The sequence below is a fragment of the Acanthochromis polyacanthus genome, chromosome 16 (genome assembly GCF_021347895.1).
Source record: "Acanthochromis polyacanthus isolate Apoly-LR-REF ecotype Palm Island chromosome 16, KAUST_Apoly_ChrSc, whole genome shotgun sequence".
Taxonomy (NCBI): Eukaryota; Metazoa; Chordata; class Actinopteri; family Pomacentridae; genus Acanthochromis; species Acanthochromis polyacanthus.
The window spans coordinates 9,085,247-9,112,002 of record NC_067128.1 but is presented as its reverse complement, the minus strand read 5'-3'; the positions used below and the strand labels follow the sequence as shown (position 1 = coordinate 9,112,002).

Here is a 26,756-nt window from a genome sequence, read left to right as displayed (position 1 = left end):
TGTAAATTATTTTAATAACCATGAATACTGAAGGATTTGTAATAACATTATTTGTAATAATTTATTGAGGGGATTTGATTTGAATGATCAGAATTTACCATAAATGGAACAGCAAGGTAGGAATAATGAGAAATTTCTTGTTCTGTGTAAGAAAAAAATCCATGTTTATGTTGCTTTCTAGCAGTTAATATATTTAAAAATCCTGATATTTCTTACAGGGCATGGAAATCATGACATATTTAAACAATGGATAATCAATGAATTCACATTCTCAGAGGAGAAATCCATAATTTACATGCTGGAGACTATAAATTTGTGTATTTTCGTGTTGCTGTTTTAATAATTCATTCTTGTTTTTATAATGATATTTATCATTATCACCGTTCAGTCTTATAAGCTTTATTTCAATTGTAAGTTAAATGCAAAGCTAACATAATATTTTCAGTATTATTCTCTGTGTATAAGACAGTAAAACACCAACAACAAGCTTCTCTGTTATGGGATTTTATTGTCCATATTTCAGTTGTAAACGTGTCATCTCATAACATTCAAAGATACAAAAGATAAGCATTTATCATGTTTAATACAAACTTAGATAATCAACCAGAGGTAAATGAATGAAGAGATGTAACTATATATATATAAACCAAATATGTAAAGAAAATCAATGCAAAAATGTTTACTCTGTAGCATAAAGTCTTTTTCAATTAAATTCTACTAACTGGCTAGTTAAAAGTAAATACAATATGGCATTTTACTACAAAAAAAATGACTATATACAATATATTACACATCACACTATGTTCATAGAGCATCTTTGTTTAGTAAAAGTGACATTTACAGCAGTTTCTAAAAGAGTCACATCATGCTGCCTTTAGTGTTTGTAAAAATGTCTTCATTATAAAAGTTTATTTGAGGGGAATTGGTTTCTGAATCACAGCTTCTCTCAGTCTGCAGGTGAACAGTAGAAGTCCATGACGCTGTGGTCCGTGGCTCTGACTGGAGGCAGCAGATCCGGCTTCCTCTGCAGAAAGTAAATAAACACGAGGTCAGATTGTGCGCAGCGGGTGGGAAACTTTTACTACCAATCATTCAGGAATGAAGCTGTCAACACTTACCACCGTGTAAATCTTTAGGGACGGCCCAGCATGTTCTCAAGATGCTCTATTCTCCCCGACACATTGGCTAGTTTGGTCAGTCAAGGAAACACTTTTGACAGTTCAGCAATGAGGGAAAGAGAATGTGAAGTCCAAGTAACAGTAGCAGCAGGTAGAAGATCACCACCTGTCAGCTGAGTCAAACGTGCTGCAGAGACTGCTTCTAATAAACTGTCGTCCATCTGAAAAAACACAAAGGATATGCTTGGCTGTGAGCTGCTGTAAGGCCGCCTGCGTCTGCTTCTGGAAAGCCAGTCTAGCTTCACATTTGCAGGGATCCTCCACCACCTCCACCTTCACCTCTTCACCGGGAGAAAGCAAATTTCACATCAGCGTAACAGATCGTGTAGAGAGTGGAAAAAGCACACAGAATACCACCCACGCCACCTTTTGTCCGTTTGCTCAAGACACAATCCAAAGCTCAAATGAACGGGAACGCGTTTTCACAGCAGGTCAAAAAAAGTACAAACTGTGCAAACAAAATATTCATTTACCTTTGCCATTTTCGCCAGAACATAAATTCTATAATGTTACCCGAAAATGGTCCAACAAAGGCTACAGTCAACAGTGAAATATGGAGTTATGTTGTGAAGCCCAGGTCAGAAGCCAAAACGTCATGACACATTGCTTTTTCTACACTTTTAGCTCTTGAGCAGCATTAGTATCACAGCGAAAAAGCTGCAGGAATCCACACAGTATGTTCTTACGTTTCACGGAACATGTTTTCTTGTCCGCATTCAAGATATAACCAATCCGGCACTTGCAGTAATAGGAGGCGTTGCTGTTGACACAAATGTGCTGGCAGTCATGTCCCATGGCACAGGGGTCCACACCTAGAATAACAAGGGGAACAGGGTCAAGTGCTGGCATACAATGTGATAGTAGGTTGTGATAGCAAAGGTTGGAAAAATGCACTAAACTAGTTGATGATTATTGACGGATTTTTGTAATGATGGATTTATGCTGATTAAAAGAGGTAAAATTATCTCATTTTACTTTGAATGTTTCCATTTTCCACCCAAGTCCAAATCCTTTTTCAGTTCATTAGTTCAAAAATGATATCTCAAAGCTTTTCTTAGGTATTTGATCGCACTTGCGGTGGAAAACTCGGTCCATTCAAACACCTTCACCACATCTCAGCCAAGATCATTTACAAACTGCTGTGTGTTGGACAACACAGGTAAAATCACAGAACCCTGAAGTACAACGGTTAGGACACTTACAATACAAGAACACATGAGTTCATAAATGAGGAGACAAGACAAACATTAGATGGTGACATAGGATTAAAGTTTACAGCAAAATCTCAGTGGTTCAGATCTCTAACTTTAAAATCTGTCAGTTTGTAAATTCAAGTCATTGAAGATTTGTTGCTCCAGACAGAAAAATGCTCCTGTAGCAAGTGATGCTTTAAGTGTGCATGCAGGCATTTCAAATAAAAAAAGTCAACTTATATCCCTGTATTCAGATAGATTTGAGTCATCTCATTGCATTAATCAGAATTCTGTCTAGTCCTGAGATGTTTAAAAGACTGAGGTTTTATTGTACATTGAAGTCATTTTAAATACAAAGAGATAAATCCAAAGCATGGGGATGCTTTGATAGCAAAACACATCACTAAAGATCACATCACACACTGTCTGCATTTGAAAAAAGAAGCAGAAAGTTTAGGGATGGATGACCCCAAGACTTTACAGGGGTTTGAATTTATCAGCTACAAGCAGGTTCTAGTGCCAACATCTGCAGTCCATGTGGGGGTTGAGAGCATCTGCTCTTGTAATTTTCCCTCATCATTTCAGGGTTTATAATTCACCAATAACACTGTAAAACCCCCATGTAGACTGTAGGTGCCCCTTACTGAGGAACTAGAACCAGGGTTAATGGTGGGAAAAGGTCTCGCAGGCCCCTCTTTGTCCTACCGCACAGGGTCTCCCTGAACTTGGAGGTGAGCTTCTCGATGACTCCGTAGGTCTCCACGTAGAAGGCGTGGTCCTCCAGAGGGATGCTGGCCATCAGCTGCAGAGACTGCATGTCTGCACGGTCCACACCGACAGCATAGATCTCGATGCCCGAGGCCCGGGCTGCTGCAGACACCTCTTCTACCTGGTCCTGAGGCCTCCCGTCCGTCACGATGATGGCCACTTTGGAGATGTTCCTGGAGCGAGGCCGGGCTCCAGACTGCTCCGTGAAGGCTTCGTTCACTGCTGTCTTAATGGCCAGGCCAGTCATGGTTCCAGCTGCCAGGGGCTCGATGTGAGAGATGGCTTTCTTCAGGTCAGGTTTGTTGAAATGGTCTTTCAGCAGGAACTCCATCCTCACTGTGCTGGCGTAGTTGACTACAGCCACTCTGGTGGCATCCGAGCCCACGTCGAGCGTGTCAACCATGTCGGCCAGGAAGATTTTGACCTTCTCAAACTCACCAGGACGGACGCTGCGAGAGCTGTCAATGATGAAGACCAGGTCCAGGGGACGGCTCCTGCACTGAGAGTCTGTCTCTGGTGATCAACCAAACCATGGCAGGATTAAATCCACTTAATATTTCATTAGTCACACAAAACATTTCAGCTTGTTGATTCATCAAAAACAGAACACAGAATACTTTGGGATGCACAAGACATGTTGCAAGAACAAAACAAAGTGTTGTGCATCACTGCAGTGGTTGTACTAAAATGATACTGCAAGCTGTATGACATACTGTGCATCATTTCAGAGTTTCAACATCCATCAGTCTTATCCTTTCATCTCATTTGAATCTGAATGAAAAGGATGTTTGATGTTCAACACACGAAAAGTGACATTAGATCTAAACATGGAGACGGTGTTAGGATCGCTGCCTGTCTAGTCACATCCACATATATTAAACTACATTTCTGTAGTTTAGTGTCACATTCTTTCTGCTTCTTCATTTCGTTTAACAAAATTTGTAATCAGCTTTAGCTCTGTAATATATTTTAGACACATGTTGATAGTGGTCCTCTGTTTTAGCGATAGCTTCACATTTATGTACTTTACACATGAGTGGCATTAATCTTCTGGCGTTCAGCAAGTGATAGACCAAGTATATTCCTTGAAGAATATACCTAATCATTTAAAGATCCCATATGGTGAAAATCCATTTGTATTCTGTTCTGTGTTTGTTAGAAACTTTGACATGGAAAATGAAAGCCGTTAAGATGCTATGAACCATGACTTCTGCCATTCATAAGTCAGAACTCTGTGGAAACTGTGAAGCTGAGGAACATTCACAGATGGTGGAAAATTTAAACACAATTTGAAACAATAAACACGGACTGTGTGGGCTACTGTATTTTTCTGTCAAATGTTGTGCTTCAGTGCAACTTAAACTCAGTTGATGTTTGCTTCTCTCCTGCTCTCTGTGCTCATAAATACTGCATTTTAAGACAGTCAAATTCCAAATCAAGTTGTTCTCACTTACATATTTTCCTGTTTCTGACAATGGAACGAGAAAAATATTGACTGAAGAAAGCGTAATACAACTATATGTTAACCGACAATCGCTTCAGAGCATTTTTCCAGCTGCTGCTCTGCACCAATAAATTAAAGATTTCCTTGTAAAATGATCAGTCAGAGAGAAAGTTAAAAGTGATAGAAAGTCTTGGTCTGACACACTCATTCAACTGTTTTGTTAGCCTGGCCACGCTACACCCATGTTTCTGACGGCACAAGGGTCTAGGGAAGCTCGACAGGGAGGGAGGCGGGCTAAAAGGTTGTCTATCAAATCCCTCTGCAGCATTTGGGTAGGTGTACAACCAATCAACACAATGAATAGGCTGACGTAGTAGTTCCTAGAGCACCGGGGGATTGTGGCTAAGTCCCGTTAGCTTCCCAACCAGCGGAGCCGCGGAGCCAACTGGTGTATTAAGGATTTGCCATATCCCGTCGGCATAAGTCCCAATACGTCTTTCTTCTCAATGAAACACTTCAGTGCCGTCCTTTGTTTATCTTTCAAGTTGAATTTTAGCTTCAAATCTTTAAGGGCTGTGGCCAAAACCGAGTTGAAAGATAATGGTTTATTGTGCGCCGCTTGTTTCTGTCAGAATCGTCGCACCTCTGTCGTCACTTCGTTACGCCCGCCTTCTGACTCTACACTTCATGGTGATTGGTCCGGCCAGTTTTAGGAGCATCCAGCCTCGAGCCTTATGGAGGGTAACTAGACCCACCCTGGCAGAGAATTAAATTCGTTGCCGTGGGTTGTCTAGCGCGGCTAGGCTACTGTTTTGTCCCACGCTGTCAATTTTATATCCAGAGAGAGTTTTCTTCCTGAAGGGGGTGTGGATAGCACATGTATTCAAACCTATAAACACTGAGAGACACTATTTAGAATAGGACTAAAACTGGGAGTTATACAGTCACAGTGAAATGAACCATCTTTGCAGTCTATTGAACTGAAAGATGCATTCTGGGGACATGTGAGGCTTTCATGAATTCGCTGAAAAGGGTACAATATGGGACCTTTAAATGACTCTCACTTGCTTCATCTCTTTCATCAAACAAAAAGATCTGACCTCCAAAGCATTGAGGAGCATTGTTTGGGTTGGAAAGCAAACCTGACTGGTAATATTCTAATATTCTACCTGTCTCCACAGGACTGATGGTGGTGATGATGCCGCTTTGGGTACTGACCGGTAGCGTCACAGGAGCGGTGGTCTCCACTGGCAGCACAGCGGTCACCACCACTGGCATGATGGTTGTCACTGGTGCTGCTGTGGGTGCTGGTAGAGCTGGCAGCATTGTTGTCTTTGGCAGAGCTGGTAAGACGGTAGGGGGGTGGACCACAGGTGTTGGTGCTACTGTCGGGTCTGACTTTGTCAGGCAGGGGCCTTTTATTTTGTAATGGAACGGGCCTTTGACTCTATGATGGGGATGGTGAGATACTGGAGGGGACAGGCCTTTGAATATGTGATGCATATGTGGCCCATTGAACCTGTGGGGATGGTGGTAAGGCGGCATGGAGACTGAGGGTCTGTGGTAAGTCAGTGGTGGAGACAGAGGAATAGGATGATACACTACCGGTGGAGGGATCCTGGGTGGCTGGTAGGGGTAGTGATACCCTCCTCTATACGTGTAATCACTTCTGTGCACTACAGGCCCACCAGAAAGGAAAAGTGATACAGAACATTAGTAGGTTGATAGAAGGGAAACAGGGAAGTTGTGTAAGTTGACACTGCAGTAAGTTCACTGTAAAAAAAAAAAAAAAAAAAAAAAAAAAATCTGTAATTTTATGGCTTCTTTCTTTAAAAATTTACAGACTTAGATTTTCTGCATTTTTTAAATATACAAAGGTATTATATAAATATTTAAAATAGACTGAATTTACACGTCAAACGGAAAATGATTTGAAATAATTTAAAATCTATAAAACATACAAAAGTTTCCCATAAAGTTTCATGTAAAAACTACGCTTGATATGAAAAAATGCATTCAATAAACATTTAATTGCAGGAATTATAATCGTAAGTATTTGTTTAATAACTATGATTTTTATATTTTTCTAACATAAATCCCTTACTTTTATAGGTGGGCATACTTTTTACCATTAAAAATCTATTGACGATACAAAGTTTACATGTAAAAAAAAAAAATCACATTATTCTTAATGTGATCTAAATATGACTGTATATTGTAAATAGAATCAGATTATCTGTTTACTGTTAATGTTTTGCCAAATTTTAAAAATGTAAATATAATTACATTACTGTTTTTTTTCAATGAAGATAGCATTAAATGAATGATAAATCCAGTGTAGACATTGTTAATGGGGTAAATGACTATTCTAACTGGAAACAGCTGATTTTTAATGGAATATCTCCATAGAGGTACAGACGAACATTTCCAGCAACCATCACTCCTGTGTTCTAATGCTACAGTGTGTTAGCTAATGGTGTTGAAAGGCTCATTGATGATTAGAAAACCCTTGTGCAGTTCTGTTAGCACCTGCATAAAAACGTGAGTTTTCATGGAAAACATAAAATTGTTTGGGTGACCTTAAACTTCTGAAGTGTATCTTAAATATATGATCAGTTAATCTGTAATATACAAGATTATTGATGTAAATTTACGCGTAAAAACCTATATTACACTTGATCTGGTCCAAAATTAACAGTACATTTTTGCAGTTGCTTCTTGAATTAGAATTTTTTTTTGCAAGACTTGGTTTTACATTAAATTACATAATAAAATCCAACTAATATTGTCACTTTTTTACTTATTAAGCTTGATTATTTGTATTCTAATAATATTAGGTAACTTCAATACTATATTAAACCTTGAAAAGACCAAAAAATTACATAGTCTCATGTATAATTATGACTACAAACTATAACTTAAATGTGGAAATCAGTATATTTTATGAGATTTTTTTGTTTTTGTTATTATTTTTATTTTTATTGGCGCTGAACCGCCATATCACTGCTGTCATTACTTTTTTCTTTTATTTTTACAGTGTTGCAGTGACAAAGGACAACAATCACTGTGGTTTTCTTCAGAACAGAATGATTAGTTGAAGCATGAGTGTATATTCAGCCACCCGGTTTGTTTCAAACAAACCAGAATAAACTGTAACGTGCTTGTCAATCAAGAATTTAGATTTCATGCACAAGTGTAAAATACTGTTGTTAGAATAAATATATTCTAAGATAAAACATCTGTTCTTCCTACCCTTTAATATTTTTTAGCTTAGAACGACATATTGTGTTATTTTACGTAAACAAATCAAAGCTGGCGTCAAGAAATTCAAATTCCAGCCTGGATGGAAATCAGAGGTGGACTGTAAAGAAGCTCCTTCACTCAGCCACAGTTTTGAGGTATTTTAATTTGGTACTTTATAGTTCTACTAAACTACATTTCAGAGGGAAACATTGTACTTTTTATTCTACTACATTTATCTGACTTTATTTACGGTGCAGAATAAAACACATTAAAAAACAATGTCAAAAGATCAAATATAATGTTGCAATGACTATGCTTTTTTTGGGTTTTCCTAACTTTGTTTGATAATTAATTGGTTGATTATGATATACAATGCATTATTTGAGCAATTTTCTTGAAATAAAAGGGTTAGAATTCACTGATTTCAGCTTCACGGCTTCTTACATGTGAGTACTTTGTGGTTCTTTAATCTTCCATGACTGAATATCTTTGAGTTGTGGTCAATGGAAAACACTGATTCACATTATTTACTTATTTCCATTTCATATTCCAAGATATTCATGGATTATTTAAGAGACCATTCTACAGATAATTAAGTGCAGCCCTGATGTAGGGGACTCTCCACTAGGCTACAAGTTAAATCTAAAGGCTTGTCAAAGTTATGGTTTGCACATTTGTATTATTCTCTATGTTTATGCTTTTGTCAAAAATCAGATAAGTCATTTAAATGAAATATGAAGAAGGAGTTTAGATGATGGAAATGACTGGGAACCAATGAGGATTTTATCTTGAACGCTTAACATAAAATAAAATAACATGTGGAGTGAAAAGCTGTTTTTCTTCCTGCAGAGCAGAAAAAGCAGCATAAAATAAACACCTCTACTCAAACAAATTAAAAATACCTCAAACCTTGACCTTCAAGTCCACCACTGCTCTTTTATATTGCTAGTCCTGCTGCTAGTCCCATCTGCATTTCAGAAAAAGACAGCGTTTTAGAGCTCTTACTTGCTAGATTGAGGGTCCTGGGCGGTGGTCGACCATTATTTCTGCTCTGAGCGGCTATGAGCTGCGGGTCTCCTGCACTCAGCGGGTATGTGGCCTGGACACCGGAGCGCAGCAGCGCAGCGCAGAGCAGGAGGCTCCAGAGAGCAGACTTCATCTTGTCAGCGTGTCCGTCTGTCTGTCTGTCAGCTGTCCGTCTCTGAGGAGCAGCTCTGCGGGGGTCCCTTCGCTCCCACATATGAGGAGAAGACCGGGAAACACGTCAAACATGTCTGTCCAATCCAAAGCCGGATCCAACTCCAGGACGGTCCTCCACCAACAACACACAGAAATACAGTAAGATTCACAGAAACAGGCTGACCTGTTAACCCTCCAGCTGTCCTCATTTACAGGCACCAAAAAATATTGTTTCCTTGTCTGAAGAAAATCCAAAAATTCAGCAAAAAATCCCCAAACTTCTGAAAATTTGCAAAACCTGCAGGAAGAAAATTCCAATAATTCATTAAAAGTTTCCCCTCGAAAGTTTTATTTTAAAAAAAATGCCCCCAAATTTGACAATATTTTCTAAAAAGGATTAAAAATCTTCAAAAAAAAAATCTAAAAACATCTAAAGTGATTACATATATATCAGTAAAACTTCTAATATTTTCTTTAAGACACTCAGGATCCCCAATGTTTCTTTAACATTCACACAAAAATTGATTTTTTGTGAATGTTCTTAAGAAATTTTTTTTAAACATTTCTTTGTTTCCCCACCAAAAAATGTTCAAAGATTTGCCAAAAATGTGGACGTCAGAGTAGTGGCTCTTCGTCACGAATCTACTCAAGCAAAAGTTAAAAGTATGGCAGAGAAAAACTACTCAAAAGTACATTTTTGTCGAAAAGTTACTTGAGTAAATGTAACTCGTTACTACCCACCTCTGCTCTTCGAGAAAACAACGTTCCTGATGCCAGGCTGACTATGGAAGATGGACAAACACTGTCTGAGAAACTCATCATTGTCCGATCGTGGCTTAAACCTGTGGATCCATCTGACCGTGTTGGTCTGCCACCAGTCCACACTTAAGCTATCTTGGAATTAGAGCAAGAGAATGAAGTCCTATATTCCTATATTCTCTTGCTCTGTGGTCAGAAAGGTCCATCAAGAATCCTCTCATGTATGACTGATATGTGCATTTAAAAAAAATACAAAAAAAAAAACATTGTAAAAGAACAAAAATGTCTCTTAAATTAGATTTGAATCTTTTTTTTAAAAAGCAGCAATATTTGTTTTATTGCTATTTTTATTTACTACATATGAACACTGAGGTGTAACAGCAGCACCTCCTGTGTTTCCATTCAGTATGCTGTATTTATTTCAAAATAAAATGCCATATCATAGTCTAGAAGTACAGTGCATAATGATCTCTGCAGGTTTGGATAGTACTGGATGGATTATTTGAGTGGTGTGTACATTTGGGAAATGTATTAACACAGAAGATGATGGTAGATTATGTTCTGTTCTTTTGCACATCTGACAGATCAGCTGTTTGCTGAAAAAGGCTAGAAAAGAATTACATTTTTAGTAAAATCTTTTTAAAAACTTTTTTTTGTCACTTTTAAAATGGCATTGCTGGTCAGAAGGAAGCTTTTGGTCCAATATAAATTAAAAAATAGTCCAGATTTGAATAATTCAGAGCTAAACTGTATTTAAAGTAGTCTGACTCCTTCACATTACAGTGTTAAAGATTTTCAAAGCAGCAGCTGAAACGTTAATCTCTCTTCAAACTGTTTGGCAACCAGAAATGCAAACATGGATGAAAAGTAACATAATGTTAGCGTGAGACAAATTCCAAAAGGTAAAATTCAAAAAAAAAAAAAAAAAAAGCTCCAGAACAGCTGCTGAAAGTTTTTGCCTTTAAGATTTTGAGACTTTCATTGACTTGCAGCATATCTGACAAGAAAAAGAATCACAGCCTGTAATTGTTCTGAAGCGTTTATTGAAGTCAAATGTATTTCCACTAGGATAAAATCATATTACCAGTAAAGTAATGGGAGGAGGTGGAGCTGATAAGCATGCAACAACTAATGTTCACGAGACTAGCCGTTTGCTCCAGACGTCGGGTTAGAAAGAAGCAGAGAAAATGATCGGCCATCGGTGCCCTCTGCTCTCTCCCAGTTTAAGCTGGAAAACATTTCACGAGCGTTGCTAACACAGCAGAGTGGTGACGATGTCTGGGGGTGGAGGTGAACCCAACCACAGCGAAGCTAAATAAATAACAGACAAAAAAGTGCTACAGACTCCACTCAAGACTGAGAAAGAATAGTCTAGGGATTCATAATTAGGGTCAAACCGAAACACAATTCAACAATAAGAGCTATAATACGCGGATTGTCCTAATTTTTTTTACACTTCATATATGAATCTATCAATAGGATGGTGCTGGATTGATGAGAGCATTTCAAGCAATTTAATTTTCACATATATCCCTTTTACTAAGACATAAAAAAGGCCAGAGGTGGGAGGCAGAGTTTGGGGAGAGGGTAGCTTCTGTTGATTTTCAAACATTACACTCATTCATTTATTATTTTCACACAAATTTCTCCTCTCACATCTCTAGATCTTCCATAGGCTCTATAGAAACTCAGCGGGAGGGTCGAACAGAACATCTTCAGCGGCCTTACACATAAACAGTAGGTCAGAGGGGAGGGATGAGGGCGTAATGGTGTTCAGGGAGGGTTAGTGAGGGAACGTAGGAATGCATATGATGGCTCTGTGTGTGTGTGTGTGTGTGTGTGTGTGTGTGTGTGTGTGTGTGTGTGTGTGTGTGTTTTGGCAAAAGGGCTGGTGTTTAGGCTGGCATGTAAGGGGGAGGTGGTTCCTTCTCTGGCATCTTCATGGCCATCTCGTAAGTGGGCAGGATGTACTGGGGAAGACAGAGGAAAACATAAAAACAAGTTAGTTATAAAGAAAAACACCGAAAAAACAACAGTTCTTTAGAGGAAAGGAATCTGGATTCACAGTGTCATGTTCTGATGGTATTAAATGAGAGAAAATGTGTTTTATTTGGGTTATTTTATGATATAAGGGCTCTGGCTGGTATGTGGCACATTAAATACATCTTACACTTGATACATCTTGATTAGAGTTGAAGCAATTCATCAGTTAAAGGAAAACTAACTGGACATGACTGTGAAATGGATTAAAGATAAAAACTGTATTTTCACACAATAATACAAGGGTGGACTGGGTTTAGCTTCTCAAATTTGAGTGTTTGGTACTTTTCTTTGTTGTAAAGGACTTAGAACTGAATTCAATGTTAAAAAATTGCCACTGGGGGCAATTCAAAGGCACGTAGAGTGTACAAGAGTAGTAGAATAGAATAGGATGGGCTTTATTGTCATCATGCAGCGTACAACGAGACCGGAGAGCTTCTCCTTTTCAGTCCAAACATTGCAGAAGGTGCAAGATAAAAGTATTAAAAGGCTTTAGCTTATTATATACAACTTGAAATAAAACTAAAAAATAGAATACGCTGAGATAAAGAATAAAAAGCAGTCAAACGATTAAAAGTTTTAATCAGATTAATCACAGGGCTCCGGTGGATTAGTTTTGATTAATCACGATGAAATATAATTCATTCTTAACCTATATTAATTACGTTTCATTTCATTTTATGAGGAAACAGACTCAAGAAAAAAGCGAATATATATACTGCCCCGAAATGCGTTGCCAGACCCGTTTCAGTCATTTTGCGCCGCAAATGAGTGAATTACGTTTAAATTTTTAATCAGATTAATCATGATGATGGATTAATCCACATTAACGTGTTAACTTTGACAGCCCTAATAAAAAGTAAAGTGTTGTAGTGACATTCATGTACATAAGGTGCTAAAATGGTGCATGGTGACATTACTTTAGCAGAACCTTTAAACAAAGGAATAAAGATATCTAAGTTTTGGAAAAGTCGACTTTTTCAAACGATGAACTGAGAGAACAATTGACAAATCAACTGAAAATAAAAATTAGTAAGAGATTTAGTTGAGTGAGAACTGTAATGAAGGATTCTCAGAGGATTTTAAACATACATGTTGTGAAAATCTCTTCAAACTGGAAATAAATCTTACGCTTTTTATTATAGCTCTAAATAAGTTTAGATGGCAACAAATATGTCTTTCCTGACTTAAATATGAACAGACTGTGCAGATTCTGCTCTCAGCCTGTTGGACTCTCAGTGTGTGGACGCTACGCCTCCCGCTGGCTTCTTTTCACCATTACATCCTTCACCCCTCACAGTGTGTCTTTGTATCATAGAGGTGTCTGCTGTGTGGCTTGTGTACCTGGGGAGGGGTCTCGAAGGCAGGGTACACGGCGATCTCTGGCATGTTCCTGTTGTTGATGTACTTGTAGCAGTTCCACACACAGTTGATCAAATAAGCCTGGAAGGAAGAGAGGAGACTGCGTTTGTACTTTTCCAGCTGACACATTGTGTCAGAGTAGTGGGAGCTGTTTCCCTGCTGCCACTCTTTGTTCTAAGCCAGACTGACGAAATACTGGACTTGTTCCATTTAACTGTCTGTAAGATGGGAAATAATCGGAGGGGTTTGAAGGCACTCTGAAGGGCATAAATTAAACAGACAACCACCGTAAAACCTCTCTGCATCTCTTTTCCATTCATGTTTTGCATGTCTTCATTCAGACCACAATGCTGAGAGCCGTGGTATGCACACAACATCCATGCAAAATTAGACAATATATCAAGTGATCTATGATACGCAATAATGCAATAACAAAGGGCTAAATCTGCAGCTTGTCAAATTGTCCAAATAACAGCCCACTTTATTATTTCCTCTGAAAATTCTGTCCTTTTGTGATGACAGTTTAACGACTACTTCACCACCAATGAATGACCGGTGTGACTCGTCGTTACATCCTGATTGATCCTGTCTGTAAACTCAGAGGAATGACTCCTAAAAGCAGCTGAAAACAATCATATATACATGGATTCTGCTTCTTTCTGACGCTGCAGGTATTTAATGAACTCAGGGAAAAAACTGATGTTTTTGATATTTTAATATCAAAACTGCCATCCCTGCTTTTATTTTAATTAATCACCTCACACAACTTAGAAGCATTGTTTGTGCGTTAATGTGACTGAGTGCACTTTAGATTTGTGCTGCATTGAAAGTGATACAGAAATGTCAATAAGTCCGATCTAGTAAGATTACAGGCATGACTTTAGGCATGCCATGAAGACAACACTGTCAGGCGCCGTCAGACTAACGGGCAGACGTGTATGTCTCAAAGGGGCATAAATAAACCATGTTTGATTGTGTCTAACATTGTCACCTTGAGGATGATGAGGAAGGCAAAGAAAACCAGCACAAAGAGCAGCAGGCAGCTGGAGTTCAGAGACAGGAGGTTGTCTTTGTACGGGAAATCCGGCTGAGAAAGAAACAGAAACAATGTTGACAACTCCGTAAACACAATATTAACACTTTCACACAATTAACAGAACAAACCAAAACTCATTTATTTCTAACGGGACGTGGAGCTGATGTAGCAACAAGATCGCTTCGTTGTGATTAAAAACATTCGACAATCTGATTGGAACACAGTTTGCTGTTGACCTAATTTAGTTTACTCCCTTTATTATTCATGTAGAATCATACAGTAAAATTCCAATAGTGTGTTCTTGTAGAAGAAATCAATTTATAAATATGCATAAAGACATAAGACTTGCATAAGTTAGAATACGACTCCAAGGATACAGTGAGCCTTCTCTATGAAATCTGTGTTCTCTAAACAAGCGCTTTATACTACATATGACACAACCCGGTCTCACGGGGATTCGTGAAACTGTCACGTAAGTTTTAGTTTCGGTTTCGTGCGCACCAACACGATTTCGTCATGCTTTTCGTGCCGCTCACCACGAAATGTTTTTCGCTGTGGTAATCACATCTGAAAGTGGTTTATACCGGCGGATTCATGACGATCTAAGCTGTCCATCGGCGTATACTGCTTGTGTGATCGCGTTTGCGGCCGCCGGCCACCGGACATTCTTGAAATTCCTATGCAAATTGGTAAGTGTACCACCGGCTTATGGTTAGGTTATGGTTAGGATTATGGTTAGGGTTATGTTTAGGGTTATGTTTAGGAACGATGTCATGCAAAATATAGCGTTGGATTCGCCACGGTTTTACATTAAAAATATAATACACACATTCTTTTGAAATACGTTCTGAGTGGCACGAAAAGTCCGCCGTTTAAAATACATTGGTGCGCATTTCGTGGTGAGCGGCACGAAAAACATGACGAAATCGTGTTGGTGCACACGAAACCGAAACTAAAACTTACGTGACAGTTTCACGAATCCTCGTGAGATCGGGCTGTATGACACTACATTTCCTGTTTGCCATTTTATTTGAGTGTCATAAATCCAGAAAGTAGTGCCCTTGGCAGAGTCACTATCTCTTGCTAACAATCCTGCAAAGCAATGTGCTACATCTTACAGGTGTTTAACCCTTTGATGCACAGTGTCGGTCAGGAGATACCCATTTTCCATTGGATTTGGGTCACTTGTGATCCATTTTGCACATCAAAGGGTTAAAAAGTAACTGCACTTTTGATGATGATTGGAAAATCTCCAAAATCTCAACTGACTCCTGACGAATCAGTGAACTATTTAAAAGGTCGTGAAGATTCTGTGTGGTGAAGTAAACAAGGGAGGGGTGACGTCTGATTGAAAAAATGCCAACAACAGGATCAGACTTTGGACTGACCAGCTGGTCTAGGTAGTCCCTGATCCTGGGCAGGTAGGTGAGAGAGCTGATGGCCACCAGGCAGCTCAGAGCAAAGTCAAACAGCTGGTAGCAGAAGAACGGGATGAGCCAGCCGTCACGATGCTGAGGAGAAGGGATAAACAATACAGAAATGACTCCTTTGGGTACATCCTTTTTGATTCTGGAAGAACCACGATGCATATTTCAACCTCATCTTAGCTGAATTTACATGTGGGATTATTACCAAATTAAGTCCTGCAGCTGAGGAGGAACTCGCATCCTAAGCAGCACGAAAAACAGAACTGCTGCTTCTTCCAAGTGTGAAATTCTGACCTCAGCTTTCTTGGTGGTGGGATTTAAAGCGTTTTTCCTGCTGCTCAGGGTGTGACTTCTGATTTGGTTTTGGGCGAAATAAAATCAGCCGTTCTGCAGAAACAGGGACGGCTGACGTAACCGTGTAAATTAGCATGTATTAGTAAAACAAGATGGTTTAAAATCAGCAAAGTGGTTCTTTTCCTGAATCACAACAAACTCTACAGGCATTCTAAAAGTTCTTTCTATCAAAAGCACAAAAGTCTACTTCACTCATACCTACATCATATGGCAAATATATTTTGGTTTGCTTAGAAATCACGGCTCAAACACTTATTGGGGGTGTATAAAGGAGACACCTGCTCAAATACACTTTCAAAGGTATCTGCCACATCTGTCTGGGAGTATGCACTTGCACAGATAAAGCATAACTCGCGTACAGGCTTTCTGCACACACAGCGTCCCCAGCCTGCAGATTTAAATCATACTTTAACTGTGCAGTCATCCCAACTAGCAGCTTAATCCAGGTCCACGTCAAAAGGCATCAAACCTGTCAGTCCTGATGCCATCAGGCAGGCCTGTGAGGCAAAGATGACAGGCAGTGAGAACAAAACATTGTGTGCTACAGCCCCGCTACATCCGGATTCTTCTCAACATCCAGCTTAAATGTAGTTAAAAAAAAGACAGGACTGCTATATTTCTCGTCACTGTATGCCGTACTTACCTCCTTACTCTGGTGCTATTAATATACAACTCAAAAGCCCTGCTTCTTGTATGCATGTATATTGTGGGATTACATATTTGCATAAGAAACCATGACAGTGCCTCAAATAAGAGTGCATTCTGGGTAAAGAGAACTGAAGAAGGCGTCACATCTACAGCACACTTACGGTAATGGCTCCATACACCATCATGGCACTGATGGTGAGCATCAGCAGAGAGATGGCGAATCCAACACACGCATTTTCTGGATGAGAAAAGAAGGAGAGGAAACACGCTGACTAAATGCAGTCAAAAACGTCTGATTTGAAACCAGCATTGGCCTGTATTGAGTGGAGATAAAAGGATATCTGCTTGTGATCTTTGAGGCAGCTGTGATTTGCATACAGTGTCAAGTGAGCAGTCCCCAGGGCTTCTCCATTTCCAACCAACTCTGTTTTAAAGGCCACCTCGGGGGAGCACTAAGCCTTTCAGCAGCGTAGTGTCGGTAAAGACACAATGAAACTCGGCCTGGGATAATTAAAAGGTCCGCCTTTCATATCCTCTTTTCTCTCCGTCGCTCAGTCTCTCGCCTCCTCAAATGCTCTGCCTGTTGAATTGGAGAAGCTCGTGAGAGAGCGAGCTGCTGCAGCAATGCGGTCCAGACGGATTCCTTTGTTGTTCAGCAGCTCAGGCAGAATAACTGGCTACACTGATGCATGAATCTGTCAGGAAACTGTCTGCTGCTCATGAGGGGAAACAAGGCTTTACATTGGAGTGGATAAAAATATCACTTTTGATGTTTGTAAACTGTACATTTCAATACTTTTGGATCATTTTTCAGGCCTAAAGAAAAGCTCCATGATATTGGGCAAAACAAACTTCTCGATGTTTTGTTTTTCTGCAATATATATTCCAATATGAAAAATAACAGAGATTTTCACCAGATGACTTGAATAACAGCATTTGGAAAGGATTACTCATTATAGAGGTAATTCTGTAGGGGAGTGCACCTGTTTAGAAATAAAAAAAAACTATTTTTAAAAATCTGAATTGCATCGTTTCACTATGAAGGCTTTTGTGAAACATTAGGGACCTCTCACAAAGCCATCTGAAATGTTTTCTTTTTATTTGCTATGAATGGCCTTCAGATCTGCTTTTGCAGCTACCAGACAGAGCTTTGTGGTGCTGATTTACATGCTCAAACAAATTAGTTGTGTTTCCTCATGTGGTGCAACAATTGCAAGACATGGAAGACAAAGTATTTGTTTATGGTCCACATCCTTTCTGGAGCCAAAATATTTCCTTATTACTGACGAGGGCTGCATGAATGAGGTCAAACGGTAATCCTGATTATACTTATCAGTATTGAGCTTAAAATTAGCCTACATATCACTATTGTTCATGGAGTTTAGAGACAAATATTTATAACTGCACTTTCTGATTTAAATAAACAGACCGCTGGCTTCTCTTCCATGTTGAGCTACATTCTTGTTGAAATATGAATCTGCATTACAGTTTAAATGCCACAAAATCCAGCGATGGCAAACATTAGCAGGATGGCTGTAGAGCAATAAACACGTCTCCTCACCAGCAGCTCAGACAGGTGTGTGACCTAAAATTACTTTGAAAAGAGGAAAGAAAAAAAAGGCTTTCTGATGTCAGATTAACCACAGCTGAAACCAAGAGATTTTACCTCCATGAGCTGTTTTCTATGAGTGACACCTTTTAAAGCATCAATATCAGAGTCAATCATACATATTTACTTTTGAACATCAGATTTATGTCAACTTTGCAGCCCTACAAATGAGGTTCTGCGTCTTTTTTGTGACCAAATCTTCCATTTCCGTCTCCTGTTCCTGGCTCACTTTCCTGTGCACACGTGAAGCCTGCCGATCAAAATATGTTGGCATGCATCTTAACTCTAAAGAAAGTTAAAGAAACAACTCTGTGCAACCACTAACTCCTAAATTTTAGTGAGTCATCTTCTATCAGATAGACTTTTCCTGAAGATTAGTCATGAAAAATGAGAACCATGTGAGTTTTTTCTTGTGCCCAGCAGCAGCTTCAGTTAAGTTCCCACTTCCTGCAGTGACGATTGTGCACATCGCAGAACGGTTGATGTTAAAAGATAAATCCAGCAGCTCTCTAAAGAGTTGCATTTAGTCAGAACGTTGATGACTAGAGTGAGAGGTGTCCAAAAATGTCATTCAATTCAAAAAGTTTGCAAGAAATTAGTGATGATGAAAGACGTTACACGGTTCACTCAGCTTCTACTCAGCAAGCTGGTGTGGTTATTTGTGACTATGGCTGCAATAATATTTATTTTCATCATCAGTGTAATCGGCCAAACACTTTCTCAGCTTAGTGTGTAATCATTTGTTCTATAACAGGGCAGAAAAACTGTGAGAACCACACTACTGTCAAACATGAAGTTTTTTTTAAAAAATTGCTTTTCCTAAATTCTTCTGCTAAAAACGCAAAGTTTCGCTAAGATCTCAGTTAAAGTTTTGCAACCAGGACGTGTGACATCCTAACCAGAATGGAAACCAATCCAGGTCCAACAGGCAACTTCTACAAAACAGATGTGGAAACTGGATTCCTGCGCTATACGTACATGAAGAGTAGACCTTCAGTGATTTGGGATACATCTTGAATCCAGCTGTTAAACATTGAGAAAAACAACTGCCTATTTATAGATAGTGTATTTCTAAACACAGAAGAGTCTGTTTTTTTTTTTTAAAAGAATTTCTAACTGGGTAATTGAAATGAGAAAAAAAATGAAAGCAAAGTATTTTATACATCTACCAACATATCTGAACACTTAGCATAATCCCAACTGAAAGCCATGGAGCATATTCACATGTTTTCTACCAGTTACATAACACCGAAACACGACGTGAATAATGAAATGAAATGAGTGCAGACTGATGAAGCTGCACTAATGGTCAGGAGTAACGACAACTGAACCACTCTGAATGTTAACATTGTCTCTGCAGACTATGGGTTAGCCTCTGCTGCCCCGTTTGCTGGCATGAGCCTGTTGTGGGAAGGTCAAACCACGGCAGTTATTTCCCCTCCTCTCCCACTGAGTCACTGTTTTAGAAGAACGAAGAGGTCTTCACCAAGCCGACCGACAAAAACAACCGCCAGCTAGACAAAAAAAAATGGCACTCTAGCCACTGTGCCAGCCCAACACTGAGGATGAACATAAATCCTTGAGGAAAAACAAAGGAAAAAAGACTAGTGGTAATGCAACACAAACTACATTTAACACAGCATGTAAACAACTCAGCAGCGGTCTGTTGTCCTCATGAGCTGGTTTGTTTTGTAGTCAGCGGAAAACGATTAACCACGGAACAACAGCAGCTAAAGGGTTCGGGAAAAAATAAGACATGCTTCTTAATCTAATAGGGTGACCATATGTTCACTGGTTTTTAATAGCGAAAGACGTTCCAGGCACAGGGGCAGAGAATATATTATTTCTGATATGTGAGCGCTTGAGAAACTGAGTGAAAATCTGTTCCGTTTTTGCCATAAAATGTGGATTTAGTGCTTACCAGACATCCTGTCGGAGGCAAAGTAATGGTCAATGACCTCATACTGGAGGTCGATAGTGGGGACGTTCTCTGGGTGGGTCACAGCTACAGTCAGCAGGATGCCCATCAACAGGTTCACTACCTGAGTGGAGGAAAGAGAGGAAGCTTTATAAAAACTACTTCTTCAGTAGTCTCGGAGTAAACAATTAGTTTGTACTTTTACATATTTGGAAAAATATGAAAAGTTATTTCATCAAGGACGTTCAGATATGAGGAATCATCTTTGTTATAATTACAATTTCTGAACCCCAAAACACAGTGGATAAGTAAGTCTAAAAAGCGTGTTAATTTTAAAGGAAATTCCAACATTTAAAACAGCTACAAATGTAAAAATGGTAACTTGCAATGGTCGCTGAGTTACTTATTGGTTATGCAAAGTTTTGTCAGGAAAATTAAATAAATCTAAGCTTAAGTTGTGATATTTGATCAAAATCACATCCTTCGACTCATTTCTTTTAAAAATGTTCAAAAACATATTGTTTGATCTAACCAAACACTCTGAGAAAAATACAATTCTACACTTTTCAGCACGATCATGAAACCGTTTTTGACTCGAGTTCACAGTTTTTGGCTGAACTGCAGGCCGTGTTAACACAGAGCAGACAGAAGACAAGAAATGAAACAAACTTAAAAAGCAGTAATGTATATATTTTATATAGAGGCACCATTTTCAAATAATGGCAGCACCTGTGGTCACATGGAAAAATGATATACATGTTGACTCCTTTATGTTGTTTCTTTTTATGCCATTATCACTACATGATACTGCACAGATGAAAAATTTTGAGTTCTGTTTACTTGTAGCTATAGTTGTGCTGTTTTGCTGTTTCCACAGACGAGCAGGACTTCATATGACTATGATTAAATGAGGCAACAGTTGACTAAAAATGTGAAAGGATTAAAAATTAAAAATCAGCCAGAAACTGTTTAGGGTTCAGAAGACTTTTGAATGCACTGAACCTCTAACCAGAGCCTTTACACAAACAAAACAGATCTTTGTGACAATAACACACATCAAATTACACGCATCTCCAAAATTTGCCAGCTAATATGTATATCCAAAAGCCCAGCCTCTCAGGAGCTGTTTGAAGCAGTTTTAGAGTCCTAAATCACATCGACAGTGAATTAGAGAAAATACGGGCACATGGTGCAAGTGTTATAATGAGTCAAATATTCTCGGGTTGTGGACCAAAAAGAAAAGTAAGAGAAGGGTTTAGAAATGCAACCGAAACCTGGAACATCTGTTCAGTGATGTAGGGAAAAGAGAACGGGATTAAGTCAGGGAGCGATTTAACGCTATCAAGTCAGGAGTGCTGCAGGGACAGGATGTGCAGAGGACGACAACAAGCAGACAGTTAGCTAACGGTAGCTTCACCGACGTGCCTATAAACACTCTTTATTTTATTTTCAACCACTTTACTATAGTTACTGTTAAAACCTAAAGGACACTGTGTAGCACCAGCAGTAAGTAAACCCGTGTCGTGTCTTACACAGTGAAATCTCTCATAGCCTTTACATTAGCCAATTAGCCGACTGGTAGCTAACATACATTTAAGTCACACATTTAACGTCCTCATATCAAGTACTGAGAACTTCAAGACAACAACCACCTGAATATCAGTTTTTATAAGTATATTCTCATAGTTGTGTGAGTTAATCAGACAGAAAACTAGTTAGACAAACCCGATATGATAGCGGGCTAACGCGAAGCTAGCATTAACGCGACAAGTAACGGGTATTTGGAGCTAGTCAAAAGTAACGTCTAGCTAATAGTTTAGCAGCTGACAGCGAACAAAACACGTTTTATTTCCCATTAATCTCATCCGGATGGTATTTATTTTGTAACTTGTTACTTTAGCGGACTTAACGCAATTAACTGATACAGCTAGCTACCGTTAGCTTGCTGACCTCCATCGAGTATGATCTTACGCACCATGTACCATGTTCCCAGGATGATGGTCCCCGTCCGGACGTGGCAACAACCGCAACACCTGGTGGTGTACAGTCTGTCTCGACTAGGCTTAAAATGATGCATGTCCTCTACGAGCGTAGGGAGAAACATCAGGAGAGCTTGTCGTGGAGGAAAAAAATCGTCTTGGCATCAACAGTCAGCGAACGGACAGGGAGAAACGCCCACCACTTCCCCGGACGACCTGCGCACACCGCGGATAAAAACAAACGCTCTGACGGGGAGGAAAGGGCGGAGACGCGAGGCTTGACTGACAGCAGTGTGAACCAATGACCGTGAAGAATTGCAACAGAGACCCAATAGGATTCAATCTACTCTGGATTTATCTAGAGCTCTTGAAATAAGTAATAATAATCGAACCAGCAACATTACCAATAATACTACCGAACAATTTAATGTACAAAATTTAATTAGAATGTGCAATAGACCCTTTAATGACTCACGTCACGAATGACGTCACAGCTTTAGCTGGAGGCCAAAGAGGAAGCCCGCGGCCGGACAGAAAGGCGATAGACTGAGGGACTAGGCTCTATCAACTTTTCTAAATGTCGTCCTGCTGTGTTTTTGGATGCTAGAATAGGAGGAATGACATTGGCGAACGCAAATTAAAGTTTTATAGGATTCCACCGAACACTCGTGCTCAGAGGGAACGAAGACAGTTATGGTTAAATGCACTGAGGCGAAAAGACTGGACAGAGACGATCAGCTGCAGTCAATTCCAGCCATTTTCAGTACAAAAAATCGCTAATATTCTATTTGTAAATAAAAAATATTCAATTCAATTCAGCTTTATTCCAGACACTGGGTCCAAATACACACACCATAAGAACAAGGACACAACAAGACACAGAAAAAAATACAATCAAAAACAATAACCCGTTAAATATGATGAGAAATACAGGACATATTGGACGCGCATCGCGAGGTGCATTTCCTTGAAAACGACCGACTCGTGGATTATATACCGACTTTAAGACATGTTTTGGACAAAATAGTTTACTGGCTTGTGTTGTCTGGATGACCAAGGTTAGCTTATGGCCGTTTTTGTGGAATATTTTCATCTGTGTGTAATAATGAACCCGGAAATGTGAGTCGCGCTGTGTACGTTGAAGCCGTGTACAGAGAAAGGATGGATGGTATTCCTTGTTTGTCGGACAAATGTGTTTATATTACCCGCTGTGGTAATCACATCTGAAAGTGGTTTATACCGGCGGATTCATGAGAATCTAAGCTTTCCATCGGCGTATAGTGTTTGTATAATCGCGTTTGCAACCTTCGGACATTCTTTAAATTCCTATGCAAATTAGTAAGTGTACCGCCGGCGGTACACTTAAGTTTAACGGGTTAAAAATGCTCGAGTTTGCAGCGCAAACTAAATAGGTTGATGCTACTGGAGGTACAGACCCGTTAAGGTCACTGAAGAGCTGGTGCCGGTTAACTACTATTTGCTGCACATTACAGGCAGTTTATATGAATGACTTTGACGGCGAACATTGTATAATTTAACCAAAAATACACCGTCTCCTCTCACACTTTAGACATTGCAGTTTTTACGCTTTTAGACGCCGTGTATAAATTGTTTGAAGTCCAGTTCCTATTAAGTAGTTTACCGCGTTCAGTGGTGGAAGCGGCTGACGAACTCCATTGCAAATGTTCCCATTTAATTTCGGACGCTAATTTACAAGATAAAGTTAAGGATGTCGAATATGAAACAAACACTCGTGAATGGTGAGGAGCAGCTCTTTAATTCGGCATGAATTAAAAAAAAAAACACAAACTCGATTTACTGTGATATTGTGAGATTTGTTTGTGGTTATGTAAATTAGCCATTCAACAGAGTCCGCTAACATTAAAGTGACTGACGTGCAGTGTCTGTGTTGCCAGACGTAGAAAATACGTCAGGGTTTTGTTTAGGTTGTTAATATGTAATGGTAGTGTCTACAGATACGGATCCGTACCCGAAGCCTGTGGCCTACGGATACGGCACTTTCCCTTTCCATAAATATTAATGAGACGTACATGAATATTAATGAGCCGGCTGATGAACGCGCTTTGTGATTGGCTGGTAATCCGACGTACATAAATATTAATGAGCCGGCTTGGTAATCCGAGTGATGAAGGCGCTTCCGTGATTCGAGGTGAATCTGCGTGCCGAGCCTGTCATGTCAGTCATCTGGTGTTCTCTTTTCTATCATGCATAATGTCTTATAAATATCATTATCTGACTTTTTCACGGACAGCGATTTGGGGGTTGAAATCAGCACTACTATTAAAAATAGCAAAAAAAATATATTCACGTGACCCTGTTCTAATAAAGCACAAACAGCAAACAAAACAAATGGCGGAACTAACAGCCAGCAAACTACAATTATTTTTTTACCTTCAAAAGTAGCGACAGACTATTACATATGGTTGATGCTACAGGTACGGACCCGTACCCAGGCTTGGGGTACGGGTCCGTATCTGTAGACACTACCAACTAAATACTCCCAGTCCGGCTTGACTTCTCGCTCCGCTTTTGCCTCCAGCATAAGCCCCGCCCACAAAAAACGTCACAATGTTTGTAAACAAATAAAGGGTCTATATTTGATTATGATGAATAATATTACTTAACTACCACGACTACTAACAACTCCCACTTGCTTTTCTATTATAGCGGGTTTTTAAAAAAAACAAAAAACTTACCTTTATTTTTATTAATGGATTATACTTATATCTTATTAATTTTCCATGAGGCACCGCATTTATTGTTATGCCTTTTTTTCTGAACAATGTCTGGCATAAGAATGTCCTTTGGAATGAATAAAGTTCTATCTTATCTTATCTCATCTCATCTCATCTCATCTCATCTCATCTCATCTCATCTCATCTCATCTCATCTTATCATCTTATCTTACTTTTCGCTTTCTTCAGGTCGACTAAAGGATAAGGATCCTTTATGAAGAATATAATCAGAGCCAGTTTTATTTGTGAATACAATACCACGATTATGGCAAGAAGGATCATGAACAAAAATATAAACACAGCATGTAATAGTTTATTGAATTCTATCCATTCATTTAAATATAGGGGAATGAGTATTTATTGTTCCAGCAAACAACATCTCTGAAACAGAATGAACATCACAAAACAAACAAGTACTCGCTATGTTGTAAGTGATAATGTGCAGATTGAGAGTAGGGTCATAGACATAGCAACAAGTCTATCAACCATTGGGGTTGCATTGTGCCACATGTTAGAGCTGATGAGGCCGTTGATGCTGGCTTTGGAAATGTTATCCGACAAAGGAGTGTCTAGTCACACTTTCTGATCATTGTCCTGTAAGGTCACAGCTGACTGGGCTGTGGATGAACTCAGTGGCTGAGAATTTGTCAGCAGGTGAACAGCTCAGAATGTTTTATGCACAACTGGGTAAACTGAAAGCAGAAGTGAGATTTTCAGCTTTTTCTATAAAGCACAAAAGAAGGATCCTCTCTCAGCCTTAAATGTAGATTTTCTATCTAGACTAATTTATATTGTGCTCACATTGCACAATTCACAAGATAACTTTGTGCGTAATCATGATATGTATCTTTTCCCCTATGTTGATTTGAATTAACCTTTTTGTCTGGTTTTATAAAAAAAAAAAAAAATGGTGCTTGTATTCAAATTCTTTTCATCCTGTCATTTGGACGGCTCCTCCTCCATCCTGTTTCATGCCCTCACTGATCTGTATCGCCATCCCACTGCTGTTCTCTAATCAAATTGCACCAGTTATCACAGCATCTATTTAAAGCTTGAGAAAGCTGTGGGTGAGAGCAGATCTAATTTGCCATGAGCAGCTCATAACTGTGTCTCTTTTTGAACCTTGTTCATTATAGTTTGGACACATAAGAGACATTTATCTTGTCATAATGTCTAAAATTACTAAAGAAAAAATATCCAAAAATAACTTGAAAAGTGTCTCAAATAGCTAAGAATAGTAAAAAAAAGAAAAAAAAAGAAAGAAAATGTTTCAAAAGTTGACCAAAATGACTCAAAATTTGCCCAGTTATTTAAAACTTCTCCAAAATGACTAAAAAACTGTCTCAAATTACTTGAACCATGTCCTAAATGACTGACAACTTGTAAAAATTCCAGTTTCTTAAATAATCAATAGTAAATTTGTGTATTCAAAAAACACCAACAACATAATATACACTGTATGTTTCATGGATTTTTTTTCCAAATAAAAAGAAATTCTAATTTTTTTCCAGCATTTTTAAGAATCTCTATTTGTAATACATTTTATAATATGATTGGAAACATATATTATCTGGCAGATATTATATTTTAGGGCTATATATAAAAAAATGAAAATTAAACATGTAGCAGCATTATTTTGCTGCAAAAATCTAAATACTGAGGCTGATCCAGGATAGGGATTTTGGTTAGTTCAAGTGAATGTTAAACACCAGGTTTAGGGATGCTACTCTCATTTTTAACTTTTGTTTGGGTAGTGAGAACAGGACAGGAAGCCAGGCTTTCAATTTTGAGATATTCATAGATAATTTAGGATAGGTAAATCCTCTTGTTGTTTATATTAGGACATCCCCCACCCTGTATTTC

The 26,756-nt window shown here is 38.9% G+C and overlaps 2 protein-coding genes across 4 annotated transcripts; both read right to left on the bottom strand.

Moving 5' to 3' along the window:
* Positions 1–488: 488 nt before the first annotated feature.
* Positions 489–10,688, bottom strand: matn3a (matrilin 3a). Of its 3 annotated transcripts, XM_051960812.1 has the most exons (9): positions 9,747–10,688; positions 9,190–9,303; positions 8,832–9,052; positions 5,753–6,259; positions 3,077–3,652; positions 1,865–1,990; positions 1,362–1,459; positions 1,119–1,189; positions 489–1,024 (listed from the first exon to the last, which is right to left on the bottom strand). In XM_051960812.1, the coding sequence occupies exons 3-8, from the start codon at positions 8,983–8,985 to the stop codon at positions 1,133–1,135; spliced, it is 1,518 nt and encodes a 505-aa protein (XP_051816772.1). In that variant the 5' UTR covers positions 8,986–9,052; positions 9,190–9,303; positions 9,747–10,688; the 3' UTR covers positions 489–1,024; positions 1,119–1,132. The 3 variants fall into 3 exon arrangements, with proteins under 3 accessions (XP_051816772.1, XP_051816770.1, XP_051816769.1); XM_051960810.1 differs by having other exon boundaries at positions 8,832–9,303; XM_051960809.1 differs by lacking the exon at positions 9,190–9,303 and having other exon boundaries at positions 8,832–9,138.
* A 102-nt stretch (positions 10,689–10,790) lies between these two features.
* laptm4a (lysosomal protein transmembrane 4 alpha) lies at positions 10,791–22,385 on the bottom strand. Its single transcript, XM_022207393.2, has 7 exons — positions 22,134–22,385; positions 20,162–20,282; positions 16,793–16,869; positions 15,591–15,713; positions 14,158–14,253; positions 13,149–13,247; positions 10,791–11,734 (listed from the first exon to the last, which is right to left on the bottom strand). Exons 1-7 carry the CDS (start codon positions 22,260–22,262, stop codon positions 11,660–11,662), a joined length of 720 nt encoding a protein of 239 aa, XP_022063085.1. The 5' UTR covers positions 22,263–22,385; the 3' UTR covers positions 10,791–11,659.
* Between the last annotated feature and the right edge of the window lie 4,371 nt (positions 22,386–26,756).